This window comes from Macaca thibetana, chromosome 2 (genome assembly GCF_024542745.1).
Source record: "Macaca thibetana thibetana isolate TM-01 chromosome 2, ASM2454274v1, whole genome shotgun sequence".
NCBI classification, from domain to species: Eukaryota; Metazoa; Chordata; class Mammalia; order Primates; family Cercopithecidae; genus Macaca; species Macaca thibetana.
This window is the reverse complement of record NC_065579.1, coordinates 17,534,314-17,551,696: the sequence shown is the minus strand read 5'-3', so window position 1 is coordinate 17,551,696 and position 17,383 is coordinate 17,534,314. Positions and strand designations below refer to the sequence as shown.

At 39.8% G+C, this 17,383-nt stretch overlaps 1 protein-coding gene across 6 annotated transcripts in view; it reads left to right on the top strand.

Moving 5' to 3' along the window:
* TGFBR2 (transforming growth factor beta receptor 2) overlaps positions 1-17,383 on the top strand; it is an 87,113-nt gene that overhangs the window by 23,654 nt on the left and 46,076 nt on the right. For all 6 annotated transcript variants that reach the window (XM_050777247.1, XM_050777230.1, XM_050777263.1 and 3 more), the window contains one exon: positions 14,246-14,414. In XM_050777247.1, the coding sequence (XP_050633204.1) occupies positions 14,257-14,414 (158 nt within the window). In that variant the 5' untranslated portion in view covers positions 14,246-14,256. The remainder of the gene's footprint in view (positions 1-14,245; positions 14,415-17,383) is intronic.

Sequence of the window (17,383 nt, the reverse complement as noted above, 5' to 3'; positions counted from 1 at the left end):
AATGCCCTTCTCAGTCACCTCTGGCGTAGGATTTTATACATCTGGGTTCTCACCCCAGATTGACATAGGTTTAATAGATAAGATTCAGTGTGGGGCAAATTTAAGGTGCCAAAGTGAGATACATACTAGAACTTTCATAAAGAATTGTCTTAAGAAATAGAAAACATTGTAATTTGACATCCTAGCCAAAGGTCATTCAAAACATTTCAAAGTTTAGATTGCTTATTCCACTCTGATCTCTAGTACTAAATGTTATTTCAGCACACAAATGTGGTCATTCCCATGGATGGAAAGAGCCAGCTGTGTTCCAGAACTATGTTGGAAGATTGCACCTTGAAGACTGTGTGTTTGGTTCTCATTTTCCATCTTAAAATCACTGCTGGAATCTATCTTGACTTTTCCACAGCCCATTGACAATTGTCATTATGTAAATACTGTCCTTTTTTCTCACCAACTACTATGGCTGATGTCTCCCTTCCAAAATTTGTGTTGAAACTTAATCCCCATTGTGGTGGTATTGAGATGGAGATTTGGGGGAAGTGATTAAGTCATGAGTGGATTAGTCCTACATAAAAGGGCTGGAGGTAACAGCCTGGGTCCTTTTGCCCTTCCATTTTCTGCCATGCGATGACACAGTACTAATCCTCTCTAGAGGACACAGCGACAAGGCGCCATCTTGGAAGCAGGAAAGGGAGCTCTCATCAGACATCAGACCTGCCAGTGCCTTGAATTTGGACTTGTCAGCCTCTAGAACTGTGAAAAATTTCTGTCCTTTATAAATTACCCAGTCACACATATTTCGTTATGGCAGCCAAACAGACTAAATTACCAACCTTAGTGGGATTGGTAGGACTTGGAAGGGAGTAGACCTTTTTTTTTTTTTTTTAAATACAGAGTCTTGCTCTGTTGCCAGGCTGGAGTGTAGTGGGACAATCTCAGCTCTCTGCAACCTCTGTCTCCTGGGTTCAAGCGATTCTCCTGCCTCAGCTTCCTGAATAGCTGGGACTACAGGCACGCACCATCACGCCCTGGCTAATTTTTGTATTTTTAGTAGAGACGGTGTTTCGTCATGTTGGCCAGGATGGTCTCGATCTCTTGACCTTGTGATTCGCCCACCTCAGCCTCCCAACGTGCTGGGATTACAGGCATGAGCTACCGCGCCGGGCTGGGAGTAAATATTTTACTCACCAGGAGGGTAGCATCATAAACGTTGCAGCTACTCACCACAAGAGAGCCCTTTATGCTGTTTACTGCAAATAGCATCAAGGTCACGACAGCAATGAGTAATGCCCAGGAAAGGCAAAGATCAACCTTACACTTTTTCATCTAACTGCACTATGAGAAAACAAGCAAAATTGCCCAGTTTAAGGGCAGATTCTCAGATTTTGTTTCAAATTTCCTGCCCTTTGTTGTCCTTTCTAGAAGCCTTAACAATATTTGAAACTTCTTTCTTTTTTTTTTTTTTTTACTTCCTCTGCTTGAAAAACATGAAGGGGGAAGTTTCAAAGTGTTTGGTGTTATCTTAGAAACCAAAGTGAATCTGAATGTGTCTTTCTGTCCTTCTTGTGTCATTTTTCGAAATGAAAGAGACCTGTAAGTTCATCATGTCCAACCCATTTGTTTGACTGGTTGGAGAACAGGCACAGAGAGTGGTTGGGTAGTTGCCCTTGAACTCAAAGTCAGCTCATGGTCGGTTCAGAGCCTTCTCCACTGCAGCCTGCTGCCATTCCCAGCATGATGAATTCTCCTCCAGTAGAAGTCATATAGCAATGTTTTATAATTAACTCTTACGTGAGCAAATGAGCTCAAGCAGAGAAGATTAAGGCATATTGCTTTCCATATATCTGGAGGGCCCAGAACACTTTTTAACTAGGTACTTAAAAATCTAATACAATTGTTCTTGCCCATATTCTTCTGTAATTCTTTCATCAGCTGTGAATGAAAGTACACCAATTTTATTTCCTTGAAAAATAAGCCAAACATAATTTTATTTCAATATTTTAGAATTCCACAGTCTTAAGGTACATCATTGCCTCCCCATCTCTGCATGTCAAGCTTCCTAATTTTATTAGCATGTTGCGAAATAACACACTAAGTGTCTCAAAGCCAAGGTAGATCAGCTCTCGCCTGATAAATGTGCAGGAGTCAGCGGAGAATTTGGAAATTGAACTGGATTCTCAAGTTACTGCCTATTTGCCAGACCTATGCTGGTTATGAACAATATTTCAAAACCAGATTATTTGGTTCTACATCCTAAACACTCTTGGCAACTTTATTGTAACAATAATTGGTTCCATTATATATTTGAAAGCGTCAGGGCACAGTGGTAACAAAAAAAATTGTTATATTTCAATTTGTCTATTCATTCAAATTTCCTGAAAGGTTTTTTAGAAGTCATCAAACTGCTACATTCTATTGATGAGTAGGAATAGATTTACCAAACTCATACTTATCTTGTCATTTCTTTCCTGCAATTTTCTTCGGTGTGAGAGAGCATTGCATGGAATGTTACCTTTCTAACAAGTGAATGCTTGTGTGGCATTTTTTACCGTCTAGAGGATTTTCACATGTACTTAAAGCATGTTTGCTCTTCATCATGACCCTACAAGGTGCCATTTTATAAATCAGGAAATGGAGGTTTCAAGAAGTTAAGTGGCCCACAGCTAATACATGTAAGAGCCTGAACTCACACTCAGTTCAGGCTTAAAACTCTTTTACCTTAAAACTCTTGGACTTCACCAAGCTGACTTTATTATATATGTCTCCTAAAATAAGTGAAGTAATTACAAAGAACCAAAGCTCGTGTCTAGGAAACTTACTGCTTCCCCACCCCTTGTATACCCTCTTTAACTCCTAGCAGCCAACCCATGCCTTTGCTTTGTACCGGAATGTGTGTAAAGTTCTACTCTTGAACTTACTGATGGAATATCTATTTCACTGTGGAGGATCAGGAAGGATGTGGGCTTATGTGTCACCACTGGCTTTGTCTTTTATTCGCTCTCTCTCATTGACCTGTGATAAGTTTTTTCATCTCCTTGACCCTTAATTTCTCCATCTAGAAAATATTAATGACAAAATTGCATGGGTGTGATAAGTAAATGAAATAATCATCACAATACTTAGTACTGGACTAAGCATTTGGTCTGCATTCAATGAGTTGTGATCATGGTAATAATAATTATTATTATCACATAGATCTGATTTCTAAAGTAGATAGCCTTTGGCCTTGAACTGAAATGTGATTATCCACATTAGAGAATTAAATGCATGTTAAAAATATTCATATTAGAGAGTTAAATCATGACTTTTCGCATTCTGGTTAAACCCTAATATTAGTAGAGAGAATTGAATGGGCAGGTGAAATAATCATTAACTGTAAAAATTCAGGTGGCCACAGGGGCCTGGCAGGGGAGTAGGTGACATGAAGGAGTGACAGGGAGGAGGCAAATTTGAGGACACAGACACTTTCTCAAGAGGAGCGTCGTAGCTCACAGCCAGCTGACTGTTGTCATAGGATGATGTGGACCCGCTGTTGCCAAGTCTTATTTATTTCTTTAAGTGGAATTAGAAAACCAGCTTTGCATGTGAAATCTCCAAATTTTAAAACTTGGTTTATAAAAAGAGAAGAGTTCAGGCCGAACAGAACACATCTGTGCTCTGTATCCAGCTCTCGTACCCACTGTAGCAATTTCTGCTTTAGCTTCTCAGCCTGTGCCCAAGTTATTTGGTTGTTAGAAACCAAGCGCCTTGGACCTCGTTATAGTACCTTTTAAAGGGATGCCTTTCCCAAATATGGTAGTACTCTGGCCCTTTTCCAGAGAAAATATGGAAATCATCTGTTTTGACCAATATTTTCACATGTTTAATAAAACTGTAATTGAAAAACCTTTCAGGTACCAGGCATGCACAAGAGCCCTGCGGCATATTTGGAAGAAATGGAGCAAAAGCCTCCACAGAGAAATTTATCAGTGAAAATTCTGCTCTCACAGGAAATTGATATTTGGACCAAATTCCATGCTTAGTTGAGGCAAATGGCTCATTTCAGGGGCTGATTTTTCTGATTCTCTAATAGTCACTACCTTTTAAAAATCTGTCCTTACCAGATTTTGTGTTAGTTTCTGCATTTTCCATTAAGCTGCCTCAGCACTTTGAGATAAAGAATTGTTTAAATCCTAAATGAATAACTTAATTAAAAAGCACATCTTCATTTAGACCTTTCTTATTTCCAAAGCTCTTTTGATGAAAATCATTTCATGCATTTCAAAAAATTCCTTAGAAGAACGTAAAGATCTTGAGGAAAGGACCATGTCTTATCCCGTCCTCCCTTCCCTCAAGGGTTTAACTATGAGGGCTCTCAGAGAGCAGCCCATTTTCGTTTATGTGGACTAATTTTGCTGGTAAGTAACAAATTATTTTAGTTGAATTGGAATGTTATAAAACTCCATCAGTCGTTTATCATTATCTTGCCTCTATCAGACTGTGCTATTTACCAATGTTGTTTTGACTGTCACCAAGAGAGTTAATCATCTTTTATTTTCAATAATAAATTATTTCCTTGTTGCTACAGCCCACCAAGTCCTGTCAACTGAGGGAGAATTGTTTCCTCAGTTGCTATCACTTTAGGTAAAGTACCAATTTTAAAGCACTTCTCTGCAGAGGCATAACGTTATTATTTTGACAGTTCATGAAATAGTGCTCCGTTCTACTCTTTAACTTGATCTGATAATACCATTTACATTTATATGGCTTAACTTTTTCAACTGGCTTCCTCTTTTTCTCAGCCCCAAACCCTATATTCTGGTTTTTGACTCATCTCATAGTCCCTGCCGTCAGTCTTTGCCAGGTAAATGCACTGTTAAAGTGAACTTTATCGATGAAAACCTGAAGAATTTCATGTATTGATGACAGTATTTACTATAACCAGCTTGCTTCTCCCCAGCTTTCAGAAATGTATTTTGTTCACATGAGTCCTATTAGAGCTGAAAGAGCATGATTGAGAAAGCTACAATTGTTTCAGCTTTTTGAATATGCCACAAGTGCTAGAATTCTGAAATACTGCCTTTGGCAATGATGTGTAGATATTTCCACCTGCAAGAGTCATTTTAAATGTTTAGGTTTTGTCTCCCGTTATGTGGCCTGTATCTCAGACAGGTCCCCTGCCTCTAAAAACAAAAACAAAAACAAACAAAAAAAGGAAAAATCAATGAAAATTCAGCAAGTGTTGGGGGACTCAAATTGTACTTCATTCTTCAATGATACAAGAAAGCAAGAAAACCGAGTATGCCTTTTTAGGATTTATTTGGAGTCATTGGGGTTAGTAAGTGTTAAACAGGAAAGGATGCAATTGAAATTCCAGCTCAGTTATTTTATGTTTGTCACTGGAGAAAGCCAATTATTTTTCCGTTCAGCTACAGCTTGTTTCATTCTGTAGAAGACTAAAAAAACTTCCTTGTAAATTACATTTAAAAAAATTTGAGTTTAAAGGTACAGCCAAGATTTCAATTTAAAGTACCTCATTGCATGAATTCCTTTGAGACACAAGTAATCATTCCTTAATCCCTTAATTTGTTTGGTAAATACAAATTTATGTTTATGCAGTTTTCTTAAAGCAATCATAGCAAACTACTAAATTCATGAGCCAAAATGTTGGTGAAACTCAAACCTACAAAGCTAAATTCCCTCAGTTGAACAAGTCCAAACGGGGAAATCACACACATAAATGCATAAAAACACACGCTCACACACACACTTCCTGTATCAGTTCTGTCTCCATTTGTGACCTCATGTTTGCATTTAAAGGCAAGTAACTGATTCACATGAGGTAGCAGTTGTTAATTTTGCCCCTCAGACTAGAATATAAGCCACAGGAGGGTAGGGACCAACCTGGTATTTGTTTTAGATCTCTTGTTGTGTGGAGAGTGTCCCAGACATTTGATATCCTTAATTGTTGGCCAGACGGTAGGTAATTTAAGTGTGGAAAAAAAAAAAACCTATATATGTATGTGTGTGTGTGTGTGTGTGTGTGTGTGTATACATATATATATATATATTTTCTTACTAGGCTTTTTACTAGAATTATTTCCTGCTCTTTCAATTTTAGAGTATTGATTATGTCATTTGTGAAAGGTTTTAAAAACATTATTAGTATTACAAACACATGTGCATGAAAAGGAAAATTGATGCTTTTGAGCTTATCTCTTTATTTTCTGCCCACATGGTCGTCTCCCTATTAGGTATGGTTTCTCCACTTCTGATCCTGCTGCCCAGAGGCTCTGTAGGGCTGTCACTTGAATGAAAGCTGCATGCTTCTGCCATGACAGTATCTGCCTTGCATTTACTTATTTATAATGAAAACATTTTTTTAAGTACAGAAAAATAATAGAAAATTCAAAAATGACAGAAGGGTATGAAATAAAAAGTTGCTTCTCAACCTCAGTTTTCTACCCACTTATTTTCCTTTTACAGGGCCAAATAATGTTTGATTCTCATGTTCTTGCATCTACTCCCAGAGACAGTCTACATATATAAGCATGCGTGTGTGTGTGTGTGTGTGTGTGTGTGTATTGTCTTTAAAAAGCAATAACAACAAAGCAGAAATGGTGGTGTGTCAGCCAGGGTTCCAGTTGCAAACAGATGGCACCCTCAAATTAGGGAAATCTGAGGAGAATTTAGTAAAAGAAGAACTTACAAAGGTATGGACAGAATCAAGGGAAACCACTACAAAACGGGAGAAAGCATAGTGCAGAAACTTGGGACTAGTAATTGCTATGTTGACTTGCTGGGCACAAAGGGGCAAGGAGAGGGAAGAAGTAAATCTTGGAAATGACCTTCCCAAGAGAACCTGTGACCTCCAAGTGAGGTACTGGAAACAATTCCACAGAATTTTCCACAGAGAGGGAGCCAGAGCACAAATACCCTAAATGTGCTCCTCATTGCTTCCCTTATATACTGCTGGGTCTACTCATTGGCCAAACTTAATGGAAGCTTGAGGGCAAGAGAGCTGGTTGATGTAGTCCATTAAGATGAGCCTCCTGGGGCAGAGAGTCCGACGACCAAGGGTGGAGGACTAAGGGCAATAGAAGACACCCAGCCCAAGTAACTCTATACATTAATTTCTACCTTGCTTTTTTTCTTGAATGTTATAGCCTGGGCTTCACCACTTATAAAGATAGCCACATGAAGCTGCCCCCTGCTTTTTAGTCATTGCATTGTATTCCTTGTTTGGATTTGTCTAATTTATTTTACTACTCTTCTCTTGATAAATGATTAAAAAAAAAAAAAACCTGTTTGTCCTTACGAACAACACTTCAGTGAATTTATCAATGAATATCATAAATTTTTAGAAGTGAAAGTGCTAGGCAAAAGGCTATTTGTGTTTGCAGTGCTGATTGATATCAATAACACATACTCCTGAGATGTTATACCAGTTTACACCCCAGCATTATGAGAATGTTTGTTTGCCCAGCTCACTGTGCTGTCTGACTTACTGATCTCTTTCAATATGCATTAGGTGAAATATGGTATGCATTTCTCTTGTTAGCAAGGAGGTTGACATGCTTCACTTTTAGAGCTTATTCTCTGGTGGCATGGTCAGGAAGTAATACTTAAAGTAGCATTTTTTTAACACAATGTAGAGAACTTACATGATATGTTATTTGTTTCCAATAAGCATTAATAGTGATTTTAAATGGCATTAATTCTTCTGGCACTTATTGAGTACTTACTATTTAAAAGCAAGAATTGTAAGGCATTGTCATTTCACAGAGATTTTACAGTATTAATTACGTCATCCCTGAAAGGTTTTAAAGTACTATTACTACAAAAATATTTGCATAAGAAAGTGAATCGATGCCTTCAAGTCACTTGTCTCTGTTTTCTTCCTGCACACACTATAGTCTCCCTGTTAGCTAAATGATGGTTTCTCTAGTATTGGTACCCCAGAGACCATGTGGATTGTCACTTGAAGGAAAGCCCCACACCTCTCTTCTCTCAAGGTGTAATTAGATAAAGCATTAGGGTTCAAACACATTTTTAAAAACTAAAAAGAAGGTATTGTATTAGAAGTTCCAATCACAGAGTGCAATAGATTTTCAGCAAAAAGAAATATTTCTAAAATGTTCCTATCTTTGGCTTAATCACAAAGTGTTTGTTTGTTTGGTTCATTGGTTGTAGTAATTGGCCAAGGTATCTGATGGGCTTGGGGATGTCTTTCTTTCCTGAAGAATTATACAGGGAATCCTCCCAGATTGCTTGACTTGCTTCTTTGTTCTGGGTGGTAGGAAGTGTATGACTAGCCAATAGCCTTGTCCCACCTTGTCTCAAGGGTCAGAGCTGCTGTTGCCAGCATCACAGGCCACAGCGGCTTTCTGCCAGATGGCTGCCTCAGTATCTGACTCGGAAATGCTGCAGGCAATTAAAAACCTCCTTTCAGAGAACACGTCTTTCAATTCTGGGCCCATTTGGTGATCAGGGCCTCTGGGTTTGCAATCATTTAAGAGGTCAGGCTCAAGAGAAAAGCATAGGGAAAGAACTGGAAGATGAGAAATGCCTGTAAAAAGGTGAAGAATAGGTATTTAATTTCACTAACTCCAAAATGAGCAGAGAAGGGGAAACAATTATTAAAAACTGGGTTCTCCACAGCCTTCCCATTCAAATGGGACATCACCCAGGGAGCAGCTCCCTTCCTATCCGTAAAGTCAGTTTTATGTGTACTTGGCTAGGTCCTGGGACCCACTAATCTCATTGTTGCTGTGAAGGTATGTTGTAGACGTGATTAACAGCTAAAATCATTTGACTTTAAGTAAAAGAAATTACTCTCTATAATGTGAGTGGGCTTCATCCAATCAATTGAACAGCCTTAAGAGCAAAAACTGAGGGTTCCCAGAGAAAAAAATACTGCCTCAAAACTGCAGCATTGATTTTTGCCTGAGTTCCCAGGCTGCCAGTCTGCCCTATAAATTTCAGACTTGCCAGCCCCCCCAATACCACTATGCTACACCTGCAGGTTAAAAATATTCTCAAAGTACTTGTGTATTAATATTTGAGAAGCAGTACTCTAAAACAATAAATTCTATTCACCAGTTTCCATGGATGATTATTTGAGATGTTACATTTAGTTGTGTCAATTTCAGTGGTCTTACAGTGAATATATAACACTAAGCAAGACATCCACAGGTGTTTGTAGAACAAATAAATTTCTAAGTTTCCCCCCACAAAAAATCATTCCAGAAAACAACAGTAGGTAGATACATGAATTCAGTGATACACAAATGCATGAATTCAATGATACGTGAATGCATTTCTGACAAGTGTTTATGATTATTGTTAAACCTTGAGATTTTACCTAATGGTTCAGCTAATAATAGGCACTATTTCAAAGATTTGGACTAAGGCCATATTCAGAATTTCTAATATTTATCTGAAATAAGTCTAAATCTTATTAGGCTGCTCATCTGACTCTCAAAGACGATAGTACAGTTCCAGAAATAGACACAGCTAAGCAGTCAATTCATATTCTCAAGACCTGGAACCTCTGTCTGTAGGCAGTGAGTGTGGGGAAAATGTGAGATAAAATGGGGAAGGTGGTATGACCTAGAGTGAAGGTTTTGATATTACTCATGGGCTTATTTGAAGAGAAGTGAAATATTATGGGCCATGTGATACTATCATATGCTGAGAGGTGCTACCCATGTTCACTTCCTTTAGTGGATGGCTTTCTAGGTGACAGATATTCTTATTGGAACTTCTTTTTGGAGAACTTTATGAATAACGAACTTGCCTGTTGGGGAAGAAAATTCTCTAAAGATGGTTAGCTGCTCACGGAGAGTCTATAGGAATGAATCGAAGTACCATCATCTCTCGGTACCCATGGGGGATTGGTTCCAGGACTCCTCGAGGAGACCAAAATACACAGATGTTTAACTCCCTTATATAAAATTGTGTAATATTTACGTATAACCTATGCACATCCTCCCATATCCTTTAAATCATCTCTAGATTACTTATACCTAATACAATGTAAATTCTGTGTAAATAGTTGTTATACTGTATTGTTTAGGGAATAATGACAAGAAAAAAAGTCTGTACATATTCAGTACAGCTACAGCCATCTATTTTTATAAAAAAATATTTTCCATCCACAGTTGGTTGAAACCACAGATGTGGAACCCACAGATACAGAAGGCTGACTATATACTGCCTTCATATGAGAATATCTTAACTAAAGAGACTTAGACTAATTTAACAACCTGGATTAAAAGTAATGTTGAAGTCGGATTAGGGTTTGCTATAGGGTTAATTAGGTGGGTTTTGTATCATTGTTTAGAGGAGTACCTTTATTTCTAACTATGCACGTGTATATACTTACTCTCCTTCCCATTCCTTTGGCTTTGTAAACATTGTGTATTAAACATAAGGAGATGTTGTTTGATATGTGAGGTCATGACTGGTAACATCTTTTCCTGTGGTTTGGAGTGCACAGATGCAATGTCCCATGCAACAAATGACTGTTCCCCTCCCCTCCCACTGGCCCTCATCCCACTCTGACCAGCAGTATACTACTTAGCATGTTATTAGTGACTCTTGAGGATTCTGGGGTTGACTTGGGATGCCTTAACTGGATCCTATGGGCCTGAGAGAATCTGCGGACCTTCTCAGATGACCTACAAATTTTGTATTTATCTTCCCCCACTCCAAAATGTGTTCATAAGGCTTTTATCAAACTTAGGTGACCCCAGCAAAGGTTTAGAGTAGCTTTGCCTTCCGAACTTAACTACCTATTCCACCAGTACCGATGGTGTGCATAAAAGAACCTGAGGGCCTATATCATATAGAGGAAAAGATTACTGGTTTAAAACAAAGGTTGGAATGCATATGACCTCAAGGGCTGCCCGGAATTGTCAAGCTGGGGAGTCTCCTAGGGTTAACTAATAGGGAGTCGCTGGCTGGTGGTGAACATGTCCTGCATACAGGCTTTTGGGAAAAAATTCAGGTTAAGCTGAAGCAGTGGTAGCTTTTGGTAGCTTCTGCTGTAACAGGGAGAAAAACGTGGCATCCTGGCTGGATTCTTGTGAAGTGATATGATGTATCTTAGCCAACTTTCCTTGTATACAGTGGGTGCTCAGCATGTGCAAATTCTTATTGTGCACTGCCCCTCCCCACATCTGCCTGTGTCTGTATGCAGTACAGTTGCTTGTTTGGCTTTTCTTCAAAATTCAATGGAGAGGCTTTCTCTTGGTGGGTCTACCCGTAAAGTAACATGTATTTTCTCTCTCCAGTAGACCCATTACTGTGGTGTACCTGGAGCTGTGCAGATTGGTGGACCTTCTCTCTCTCTCTGTCCAGTCTCTCCCTCTTTCTTTCCCCCTCTCCCTCCTTCAGTCCCTCCCTCCCTCCCTCCCTCTCCCTCTCCGTCCATCCTTCTTCCCTTTCTCTCCCTTTCTCTTTCTTTTAATGGTCCTTTTTTCTCTTCCCTGTTGATCGTGTTCTGCAAGCATCAGACTCAAACCACTTGCATTTGTTAACGCATCTGTGGCCACCACTGCTCCCAGCACCCATCTCATCTGTTTTCATTTCTGTCTTATCACCGCTCACTCCTGTCACTTTTCATGTTTCTAAGGTTTTGCTAGAAAAGGACTGGCCAGCACAGAGAAGAATTTCTCTCTATCCGAGGTGTGAAAGAGCTAATCACCTCTCCTTAGGGGCATGTTTTTCACAAGGGAACTTCTTCCAGCTTTATCCAGGTGCTGTCCCCTCAGCAGCATAAGTTGTATATGTGTTTGTGGTGCTGGGGTGGGGGTCGGGGTTGCTGTTTTGTTTTCTGCTTATTGTGTTTTTTTCAACTAATTATAGGTCAGGGTTCTCAACCTTGGTTCTACATTAGAATCATCTGGGCGGCTTCTGAAAATCCTGATGCCTCCGTTCCCTTCCAGAAAAATTAAATCAGACTATCTGGGAGTGGGACCCCTTCAGTATTTTTTAAATTTCCTCAGGTGATTGATTTCAACATGCTGTCCAAGTTGATAACCACCAATCTAAGCTAAAATTCTAAAATGTTGGAAGGCTGAATTTCAAGTCATGGAAATTTGATTTTATATTTACAAACAACAAACCTTCCTAATCAGCACATAGGTGCTTGTCCAAAACATACCCTATACAAAAAATATATACGTATGAAATAAACAAAATGTGGTTTCACTTTTTTTTTTGCTTTAACAATGTTAAAGAAACCTAAAGCATTATTAGTTGTTTCAAAAATTGATCCAAATATAACCATGTTAGAAAAAAATACATGTTCATTGTTGTGTTTCTCCCAAATTTCACACACAGTTCAGAGAGCATTTCTGCCTGTATTTTTAGCTAAGCATAGAGCTCTTGGTCCGGGAGACACTGAGAATTTCAAAATAGCTTGTTACCTAAAAATATACTTCCTGAAATGAACTTGAGGCCCAAGAGGGATGAATGGCTTTATTTTTTTTTCTTCTATATTTACTGTTACCACAAGAAAGCAAATCTTAAATTTATATATCTTTATATTTTTAGAGACCCAGGAAACAGGTGCTATGCCCAAGCTACAAAGACAGTTGCAGGACAAAGTATCTAAGACAGAAACCTAAAATTCACAGGACAGAGAGTGACTGTGGAAGGGCATTGAACGTGTTCCTCTCTAGGCAAGAGAAGAGGGAACACGAGGCTTTGCTTAGGCCTTTCTAAGGGTTATGCCTTGGAAAAGTACCTCACAACTTTCTATGGCCCAGCAACTCCTCCAGTGCCCCATTTCGGTCTAAGTGCTTAATATTTATTAGTCTAGCATGTAAGTATTAATTCATGTTTGCTGGTTAAGTGCCTAATAGCCTTGTCATACTTCACTGCCTGTCGAAACTAATGTCTTTAATTAACATGATCACCATCTCATTGAGGAAGAAAATGGGGATTAGGGTGTTATACCTTTATTTAAACTGCCCCTAGCTTGCAGTGTGTATTTTGCAAAGAAGAGTCTGTCTTCCATATTTTATTGAATAAACGTGAATGAGTATCACATTTATAATCACACTCCTCTCTAATCTGAGTGCAGAAGCTCTATATCCTATCCTACTTGGTATCAAGGGCTCCTTGTATTCATCCTGTGTTCACTCATTTATCCAATAAACATTTTTTATACCTTCTATGTGACAGGTTCTCTTCTTGGCACTGGAGATATAGTAGGTAAATGAGGGGGAGAAAGTCTCATGCAGCTTACATATTTGTGGATAGATTATTAGCAAGTATGTGATGCGGATAGTTTGTGCAGACAATAAAACAGAGTCCTGTGGTAGTTACTTGCAGGTTGCTGTGTAGCATGAAGAGGTGGCATTTTATCAGAGACCAGAAAAGTGACAGGAAGCTAAACAAAGGTAATAGCAAGTGAAAGGCCTGAGGAGGGAATGAACTTGGCTTCTTCCCAGAAAGGGGCAGGAAGCTGGCCATGGTGGTGGTAAGGGAGAGAGGCACGGAAGGCAGATCCTTAGGTGGATTCAGCTTTTATTTGCTGTGATCATACTCCAAGGCCTCACCAATGCTTGGGGTCGTGTCTAGGAGACACTCAGTAGGTGTTGGTTCATCAATTGATTTCCCTTAAACACAGAGAGAAGTCAGTAGAACTAGTCCCTTGAAAAGAAGACCCTTATAGCTCTTTCAGGAGTAGGTCAGGAAAATGGTGGTAAAGTCTTGTGCCTCCACCAACAGTTCCTCCTTTTGTGTGGCACTTCATGACTCTGTGAGGTTGTAACCTCCCTGCCCAGCTGGGCGGTGATGCTCGCCTGGCTCCCACATCCTCTGCGCTGCCCTCTATTTTGGGTCACCCTGACTTGGTCTGTTTCCTGTCTTATTCACCCAGCTAAACTATAATTTCCTTAAGGGTACTTTTATTTGTGGGCCCAGCACTCCGTACTATGCAGGGGCCCATCTAGGGTTCTTTATTGAATGATAAGATTTTTGTAGAAAGTTGGCCTTACGACAACCGTTGACAAAAGCAAGTGGCTACTCAACCACCCCAACCCCTCCCCACCCCTCACCACCGTACAATGGATTTTATTACAAATTGCATACATGAGGGAGTTCTAATCTGATGTGAAGGAATTATTTTGCCTTTCTTCAGATTCATTCCATGACATCAAGTTCATTTGAAATTGCGTAACATCTTCAGGAATTCATTGGCAGGCTGCCTGGCAGTTGGATAATGATTTAATATATCTTTCTCTCTCCTCAGTTAACAATGACATGATGGTCACTGACAACAATGGTGCAGTCAAGTTTCCACAACTGTGTAAATTTTGTGATGTGAGATTTTCCACCTGTGACAACCAGAAATCCTGCCTGAGCAACTGCAGCATCACCTCCATCTGTGAAAAGCCACAGGAAGTCTGTGTGGCTGTATGGTAAGAGAGCCTTTGAAGAAGTTATTCTTTCTTTTCCCCTTTTTACATAATGTATTCTCGTAGTACACACAGTCAGTGTATCTCTGTCCCCTAAGTGTAAACACCCTTTCCATTTCCCTTTCCTTTAGACCATCTCTCTTTCGATTATTAAATGTAGTTTCTAGGGTGTTCTCTGCATGTACGTGTACGTTTATATGGGTATGTCATGGTATATAAAACGATCTTTAATATAGTAAATCTAGAAACTCTTTCTTGTATCAAGAAGAGGGATTTGCCACTTAGTAGGCATTTAACCGACACCTCCTCAGTACCCCACAGTGAGACCAGGAGCTTTGTTCTCGTGAGGCAATCTCAGGTCTGGAAGAAGACGTGATGAAAGGTTGGCTGTTGGAAAAGACAACCACCTGCCAAAAATGGGGAATCTACTTGGAGAACCAGAAAAACAACCTATTTTTTTAGTCAGAAATCCTGGTTATATCATTCATATAACCATTGGGCTAGGTATGACTTATTTCTCGGCTCAGAACTACATATTTCTTCTTTTTTTTTTTTTTTTTTTTTTTTTGAGATGGAGTCTTGCTCTATCACCCAGGCTGGAGTGCAGTGGCACATTCTTGGCTCACCACAACCTCCACCTCCCAGGTTCAAGTGATTCTTCTGCCTCAGCCTCTCAAGTAGCTGGGATTACAGGTGCCCGCTACCACGCCTGGCTAATTTTTGTATTTTTGGTAGAGACGGGGTTTCACCGTGTTGGCCAGGCTGGTCTCGAACTCCCAACCTCAGGTGATCCGCTCGCCTCTGCCTCCCAAAGTGCTGGGATTACAGGCATGAGCCACCTTGCCCGACCAGAACTATATATTTTTATTGGATCACATTTTCTACTCTCTCTCTCTCTCTCTCTCATTACCTCCAACTCATATACACATCTCAAATAGTAATTATACATACACAGTGGATACTCATGAATCATCTGATTAATTCATGATTATAGATTGTGAGCATGAACAAGAAATAAACAACCTTGATCTTTAGAAGAGTTGCAATTTTGCAAAACTACATAAATTCATTAATGAGATATGACATTTTGCAGACTTATTCTGATGTTTTTAATTTATTGGCCATTTTTTAAAAAGTAACTTATGTGGCTCCTGGCTAGTTGACAAACAAGAATGTAAACCCAAATATCTCTCCCCCTTTTTTGGGAATAAGTCATTTGAGACCCCCAGACCTTGTAAAGCTAGCCTGATGATAGATCTGGAAACTTTACCAATTTCTGTACATACCAGGGGATGAACTGGTTTCTTAAGAAAAACTGAAGGAATGTTAACAGCAAAGACCTGTCATGACGTACTTGCCAATATGATGTGATACCTGTCCATGTCCACTTCTAGGTAATGCTGTCAGAGAAAGGATTTGGACAAAGAGTGTGTTCAGAGGAGAGGGACCAGTGTGGTTAGAGGCCTAGATATCATGCTGTCTGAGGAATGGCCTGGGCAATTAGACGTGGTTAGTGCAGTGAAGAGAGATCATGGGTTCTGCTGATGAAATTGAAAGGCTCTCAGGTAGAAAATCTAATAAACATATTCTGCATAACTCTGAAGGGTAGAGGGAGGATCCGTAACATTGGCAAGAGGGCAGACTTGCGCTCAGCATAAGTTCAGACATTTTCACAATCATGGTTTCCCAACAGCAGAACAGGCTTCCTTTTCTGTAAGCACCAAGTGAAGTTCAGGAGGGGCTGGATGACCATGTGTCAAATAGAATGCAGGAAAGATTGAGACACCAGACTAGATGGCCTCAAAGCTTCCTTCCGTGGTTTCTCAAATATCTACGGTGGTGTGAGCGCTTACTTCTGCCACCCAAAAAGGCTCTTTTAATTAAGATTTTTGTTTTTCTGACCAGTAATACAAGCCCAAATCATTGAATGTGAATCAAGTCTCTCTACAATAGAGGCTTTGCTAGCCTCAAAAAAATGTGAGCATGTCGAAGAGAGGAGGCCTCCCTGTTTTTTCTGTGTCCCAGCTACAAAGGATAAATACAGTGAACATTATTTTGACCTGTCTTGGCCAAAGAAAGTTCTCCTGTGAAGCCAGGGCTGTTGCTAATGAGAAGGGGAAGTGTAGGGGATGCTATAGTGCCCTCCTTGATCCTCCTTCATGACCAAGGCACTCACTCCCTGGGAGTGTTGGCTGTTGAAGGTTCACTGCTGAGTCTTCCCTCCAGTGATGGGAGCAGCTTCATTCACGTTGGAGACTTTTCATGGGTATCCAGCATCCCATGGCTAGTTGATGCAGAGAAACACATTCCTGGTTATTTTGCCGTAATGTGGGACATCTTTGAAGGACCATCTCACGTTCAGAGCTTCCAAGGCATTCACTGAGGCCTTTGCTGCAACCTGCATTATGGCTTAGCTTTTTCCTTCTGTGCAATACTGCTGCCTTTAGTCCCTTACAGATGCATCTCCAAAAACCTCCTGCTCAGAACTCACAGCCTCAAGGTCTGTTTCCAGGAAACCTAAACTAAGACAGGAGGCTACTGTAAAAATAGATATTGTAGAAACCGAAAGGCTCTACTATGATTGTAGATTTCAGTGGGGTTTTTTTTTTTTTGATCAGTGTTAGTGTTTTTTTCATTCATTCATTCATTCATTCATTCATTTAACTAATGTCAGTTGTGTGCCCATTCCATGTAAAATGCTTAAGCTTCTTCCAAGGATAGAAATATTTTATAACCAAAGTTATTATTATTATTATTGAGAGGGGGTCTCCCACTGTTGCCCTGACTGGAGTATAATAGCGTGATCTTGGCTCACAGCAACATCCGCCTTGTGGGTTCATGAGATTCTCCTGCCTCAGCTTCCCAAGTAGCTGGGATTACAGGCGCACACCACTATCACCCGGCTAATTTTTTTGTATTTTTAGTAGAGATGGGGTTTCACTGTGTTGGCCAGGCTGGTCTCCAACTCCTGA